At 30.9% G+C, this 7,101-nt stretch overlaps 1 protein-coding gene across 2 annotated transcripts; it reads right to left on the reverse strand.

Annotated features, from left to right (window-relative positions):
- Positions 1-2,201: 2,201 nt before the first annotated feature.
- Positions 2,202-6,648, reverse strand: MS3_00010594 (uncharacterized protein). Of its 2 annotated transcripts, XM_051218981.1 has the most exons (4): positions 6,563-6,648; positions 4,375-4,591; positions 3,298-3,456; positions 2,202-2,509 (listed from the first exon to the last, which is right to left on the reverse strand). In XM_051218981.1, exons 1-3 carry the CDS (start codon positions 6,639-6,641, stop codon positions 3,336-3,338), a joined length of 417 nt encoding a protein of 138 aa, XP_051069165.1. In that variant the 5' UTR covers positions 6,642-6,648; the 3' UTR covers positions 2,202-2,509; positions 3,298-3,335. The 2 variants fall into 2 exon arrangements, with proteins under 2 accessions (XP_051069165.1, XP_012794484.1); XM_012939030.3 differs by lacking the exon at positions 3,298-3,456.
- Between the last annotated feature and the right edge of the window lie 453 nt (positions 6,649-7,101).

Consider the following 7,101-nt stretch of genomic DNA (forward strand, 5'->3'; position numbering starts at 1 on the left):
CTTAACCGAGTTTTTCTATAATAACATTTTGATTATGAAAAACATTTTTCACTAATGGGTTTTGTCATTACACAGAAGTAAGAGGTTTTTGAAGAGTTATTTAGTTTGACAAGAGTTCTCATCACAAGTACACTTGAGCCTTTCTCGATCTCAATATGGGGTGAATGAGGGTTGGACATAGGATTAGCAACCACATCCCACAAAATAGAATCTTTAAAAAAAAGCTAACCGTTAAAAATCATTTGAACTATTAAAATAATTTCATGGGAGTTAAGGGGTCATCATATAGAGGAGTTATGATCCCACGTGGTGAATACTGAGATTCTTCAGAAGTTACAAGACGAAGTTCTTTTCTGACAACTAGAGAAACGGTTAATATAAGTATGTAGAATGTCCGGACTATTTGGGAGACCTGGAGGACCACTTTTAACAAAGTAACGTCATCTAGAGAATCAACGAGAACGATGGAATAATTAACAGTTTCTACACAAAAGCACATACTTATGAGCCTATGAAATATTGAACATTAAAATTCTAAGTTCTCGTGTTGGGAGAGTTACTGTTAGTTTACTAAATCCGGATCTTGTCGTTTGCACTTCTGTCTTAATGGGATGAATGTTTGTCCAAGGAAAGTGCTTGTTCAGTTAGAACTACTGATTTTTATACTTATTGAAAATCTAACTTTAAGAAATCTTAATACTTTTAATGAACCATATACATTAACAGGAGAAAATAAGTCTGAAAATTGTCATAATAAGAATGTTAGGAATGTTAAAAACAAATTGAGTGTTATGGTTTATAAAATAAAATTCGATAATCTTCCTCAACATTCCAATATTTCTCATCAAGTTAGCTTTGTTATAGGGATGAAAATGTCTAAATGATTCTTGTGTTCTTGGTTGTTACACATTATCAGATAACACTTAGGACTATTGTTTATTTATTTAGCTAACACCATAGTAATCTTTTGCTTTTAGTTTTGTTAGTTAATAAATCATAATTTAAGCTAAACAATTTATAAACTCTACAAAGATAAAGTTTGTAATAGATAAGCTATTTAATAGTTGAATTCATTAGTCAATTAAAACTAGACCATCATGAAAAACCTCGATGCACTGGATTCATGAATTCAACTATTAAATTACTATAATATCCACAGAATCACCTTCATATAAATTATTGTTGCAGTTTAGTCATACTGTTTGTTAATTATATGCCTGTAGAGAAAATGTTGTTAACGTTTCACGTGAAATTGTCTGATTTGGGTCATAAAACTGTATTTTTAAAGTATGTAAACTTAATAAGGTATGTGGTTGTAAAATCACCTGACTTTAATCAGTTTCTCTAGAAAGGATAGTGGTTTTTACACTAATATTAATTCCTGGAGATATGCAGGTCGTATTATTGTAAGTCGGATATTTATAGCCCCGAAACATTTGAATTCATCAATAACTCAAAAACTGGACTCAGTCTAACTTAAAATTATCTCATCTAATAGATAATTGATGTTTGTGTGAGATCATGCAATAAGAAACGTTATACACTTACTTAAGAAACTTAATAGGATATGATCAGTTACATTGTATTTTATGGGAATCGATTAATCTATAAATACTTCAGTATACTTTAACACTTTCATGCGTTTCAATATAATGAAGACTGATATTAGATTAGACTATAAATTTTGGTAGTGATTAGCAGTAGGATCTACAGTGTATTTTTGTCCTTACTATGACTGACCGGGTGCATATAATTAGATTCGACTATTAAAGCTACTACTAAAGCTTGAATCTCAGTGCTCTATTACGTAAACTTATGAGTCACGGTATCCACTTGTTCTACGGGGATGAATATGATTTTTACTTAAAGGCCCTAAGCATTCTCGTGGTTGATATTTGAGTTTGAAGAGATCGTTCTTTGTTTTCTTCCTAACTCTTAAGACAGATGCCTTAGTATTGTCCATGTGTTGTCAGAAATCAATCATTACTTATAACAATACCAACCAAATTATATACAAATCCGTATGAAAATGTAATATGAAATCGAATTTCGGGACTATATAATGGTGATTTTTTATTGCTATGTATATGTTTCCATTTAGTCTACTTACATAAAATCATAAGTAATCTGTTTAAATATATATAAGGATTTGTGCCCGGGTATATCCCGTACAATTAAAAAGGAAAATAAACTCTCAGTACTCATTTATCATCCGGTTTTTATTATGTGATAAATTCAACAAAAATCATTTCATGGTGCACGATATCCTATTGTAGCACATGCTAATCTGGGACCAGAATTACCGGTTGTTCTACTGCCTTCATCTGCATTTCTTCCAAGATCATCCATATTTGCATGTATAACAAGTGATCGACCAATAAATCCATCATATGGTCCTAGACCTTTTAAACTAACATAGAGATCAAATATCATTACACTGTTGTGTCCAACTCTAATGTTTCCCAAGTCTCCAGCATGTCTAGGGTATCCATGACGTCCACCATGACGTCTAGAATCAAAATAAAACGAAAGGTAACTTTTATTTTTTTCTTTAAAAGTACACACACATAAATAAAATGGTTATTTTTATATTTTCCTCTAAGAAAATTTGTAACTAGATTAAAACGCTTATTACTACTCATCCATTTATTTTATATATAACTGCTAGATTTCAAATGAACAATTTTCAATAACGAATGATATAATGTTTTCAACTCCCAAAATATGCAAAGAATCACTTTAAAAATATTCAGACTTTTCTCTTCTGTAATCTCGTAAACTATATATTTTTTATTTATTGTGATAGAAGACGTTTATTACCATTCAACTGGTAGGATTTATCTAACCATTTCTACATTACTGCTGACTAGACTGAATAATCAACTTCTGAAGACAAAATCAGCATTATCTTCAGGGTAAGAAGATTAACTCATCACTGATTAGTACATATTCAGTCTTGAACGTTTCGAGGATGGAATTACTAATACCCTCTTATGCTTGATACTTTTTATCAACAAAATACATTTTCAAATTAGTGTACATTCATACTTTTCAAAAACATGAATTTGACTCTATAACTGAATATGTCATGTCCAAGTTGATTGTGTGGCCACTGATGTGTTTTAAGGACAGATTAAGAACAGTAATTGATCACTGAGTAGTAACTAGTTTAATATTATCTGCTTCCTAGTATTGGGTTTATTCTGTTTTCAAAATATATCCTAATAGCAAATACAAACTGATATGTTGTCAGATAATTTTTCTTGGTATTTTTATCTAAAATATGAACGTTATTACTTGGTTAAACTGCAAACGTGTATACAGTGACGTTGATTTCACTTCATAGACCATTTTTCATTTGTTGTTTTTATGCAAATACAGCATACACAACCGAAAAGCAAGATCCTCAAATAGAACACGATGAACACCAACGCAATCACGCCTGATGTATAATCTCTGGAAAAAGGAAGAAACGTTCAAGTATCTTGTCAGCATCATCGATAAACAAAGAGGATCTGGTGCCGACGTAAATGGGAGGATTGGCAAATCAAGGGCCACATTCCTACGGCTGAAGAATATATGGAACTCAAAACAACTATCAACAATCACCAAAGTTAGAATCTTCAATACGAACGTCAAGATAGTTCTACTGTACGGAAATGAAACTTGGAGAACTTCTACAACCATCGTCGAAAACGTACAAGTATTTGTAAGCAATTGTTTTTGCAAGATATTCAATATCCGTAGGCCGGATACCATCAGCAACAACCTACTGTCGGCCAGAACATACCAGCTTCTGTCTGAAGAGGAAATTATTAAAAGATGTTGGAAGTGGATAGAATACACATTGAGGAAATCACGAAGCAAGCGCTAATTGGAATGCTGATTGGAAACGGTAAAAAGAAAGACCATGGAGCACACTAAATTGAGAATCGGAAGCAGACTTGAATAGGATGAATAGCGACTGGAACAAACTGGAAAGGATTGCCCAGGACAGATTTGGACAGAGAATGCTGGTGGGTGGCCTATGCTTTTCCACAAGAGGTCACAGGAGTAAGTAAGTAAGTAAGTAAGTAAGTAAAGCAAACTAATCTAAAACATATTCAAGTAATTAGAGTAGACATTGTTTGATTTTGTAACTAGAATTTTATTTGTATTCAACTCTTCGCTCAAAGGTAATAATATTCTAATATATGTTTCACATGTTTAATATGAAATATACAAAATGAAACCTTATAGCTTATTACATATTGAATAAAACCAGAACTATTGTCGCTTTCGTATGTTCAAAGTAAATTTTAGACATCATTCATGATATGTTATTTCGGAGCAAAATTTAAATTGCTGCCGAGGGTAAGCGGATCTTAAACTTACTGGTGGAATGGATTGAAATGAGGACCAGCTTCAAGACACATGTTTCCAAGTCCTCCATAACGATGAATATGTACACCCAACACTGCATCGGGTGGGAGTACTGCCACACTCCCATTGAGGTACATAAAATCTCCATGTTGTGTAAACCACACCGAACCTAAAACTGGTTCTTTTGTAAATGTAGCAATAGCTGGATCAAAACGTCTGCGTCGATGATCTAATGAACGTATTAATAAAACATAAAAAGTCATTCATTCAATCTTTATTTGACAGTCAGTTACCAAATGAGTATTAGATAAACATTAGACAACACAATGTAACTTACAGTATTTATTTTATGTGGTTGTAACAGAAGTAAACATATTTTTTGATAAATTTATTTATTATAATAAATATGTTTACCATTATAGAATTTTCATTTACATATTTACTAGCTGTTAAAATGAAAAAGTAAATGACTGATATTGAAGGTTTTTATTTCACTAAATGTTCTTAAGGTTTTAAACAGTTTTGTATATTCCAGTATGAACCATACTGTGTAACAGAAACCCGTACTTACTATTCATCTTAGATCCTTGTATGTGTTATATTCTCTTGAAATTGTAAATAAAATACTGTGGTACTTATACAATCATTCGCCTAAATTTATCATTGTAGCATATTTAGAAGTTTATCAGTAAATATTGTCAGTAGGTTCAGGATTGGGATCTGTTGTCGATCATCTGTATGTGATTACTTGTTATTATTAGTCAACCACCATAATTGCGGTCATCTCAGCAGTTGACTCATGATCATAGCAAACTAAAATAGTGCTTTTTGGCAATGAGTATTTATTGGTTTTGATTTCTACTTTATTTCCTATTTAGCTTACTTTTGTAATAATGTTTACTTAACCAACTTGCACACATTTTCAACTATAAGTAAGCTTTACATTCTTTATAAATTCCTATCTCAAATTTGATCTAATAAATTCAGACTAAGTATGATATTGTAGGTGATAATCCTGAAGAAATGTTCCACGTGAAACCATAAAACATGAAACATTTATCTGTCTACTAATGTATTCTTTAGATTTTTATAGTATCCATTAAAAACTCACTCTTTTCTAACAGAACGATAGGAAAAAGTAACAAATTAAACTGCTTTTATGTATTATACTATGCATCGGACAGAGATTTAGTTACTTACATCTCCACAATATTTTTTTGAGGTTCATAATCAAATGAAGCTTATTGAAGACTTCTATACATACGTTTGTTTGTAGAAGTGATTCTTGAAAGCTTTTGGTCATAAACTTATCAGTTGTAAACTTCAAACACTATTAGACTACTAAGTTATGCTAATTAACAAATATTTATACACAACAGTCATATCGTCGTTAGCAATCAGATATTAGAATATACAACTTTACTTATTTTTACACATTTAAGAAACTTAATGCATTCTTTATTAATCAAAGAAAAAATCGCTCGTTCTTCATAGAATATCATATTAGGAAATACTGAAGAAAACGTAGGTATGTTCACATATTAGAATGAAACTAGTGAAACTAAAGTTGTAAAATGTCCTCTGGATTATAAGTATTCTCTAACTTCAAACTATAGTGCGTCCAATGTAGATTCACTTACAGTAATAATCACATTATAAAATCAGTCAGGAGAATAAGGTTAGTAGTAAACAACAGACAAACATTACATTTGTTGGAATTCGATGGTCAGTCAGGATGGTTCTCTGGATTACTTCAAAAGTGTAAAAAAAATTAATTAAAATAAAGCAATCTTAAGTATGCAAACAATATTCCTGAAGTGGGTGTAGGAATTCCCTCGCGGAATACTTGCAAATAACAAGAAACTAATGCGTTACTTAATTTTGTTAGCTCTATGTTATTTGAGTAACATTATGCTTTTTTCATTGCAATTCTACTTCAGACCCCTAGTTTTTAAAGACCTAAACAAAATAGTCATATATGTAGTGTAATTCAATATTATTCCCATCCTAATTAAATAACTAGTGGCGAAAAGTTGTCCTTAAGGATATTTAAATCGACATAGACAATTCCTTTTCTTGCCATGTTAAGATAAGTTTCAAAAACAATTTTTAAATGTAAAATGTAATTCTGGCAAAACTATAACCACAAAATAAGCTTTTAAATATATAGATGTATATGAAACGTATATATATAACTTACATGAATAACCATATCCGTATGCGGAACAATAGTTATCAAGAAGAATAAATAATATAACTAAATAGGAATATACCGTCATTTTAATTAATCTCTAAACCATTTTAGCGATGCTACATTTATGTAATTATTGTACAGCGGAATTATTCGTTGCACTTTCGATTTTTTTTTCATATGATCAGAATACACAGTTCACTTATCGACCACACGATTATTGTACAGCATAGTTACTTTATTTCCTTTTTCAGTACTCAATTTATTTATTAAATACAAGTAGGGAAGATAATAATAATAATAATAATAATAATAATAAGTCTTTCTGTAAAATTGAATAGCGCCAAGCAAAGACGAAGTTAATCCACAAAATACATAATTGCACAATACACATTTGGAACAGTCCGATAATACATCTATCTACTATGACTTGTAATATGAAAATAAAGGAAAGCTGATTAAACTAAGTATGACCTTTTAGAAAACTTGAGAAGAAATAATTGATTTGTGGTTTTTGTATGAACTAACGATTCCTTTGCACTTGTGGA

Source organism: Schistosoma haematobium, chromosome 3, assembly GCF_000699445.3.
Source record: "Schistosoma haematobium chromosome 3, whole genome shotgun sequence".
NCBI lineage: Eukaryota > Metazoa > Platyhelminthes > Trematoda > Strigeidida > Schistosomatidae > Schistosoma > Schistosoma haematobium.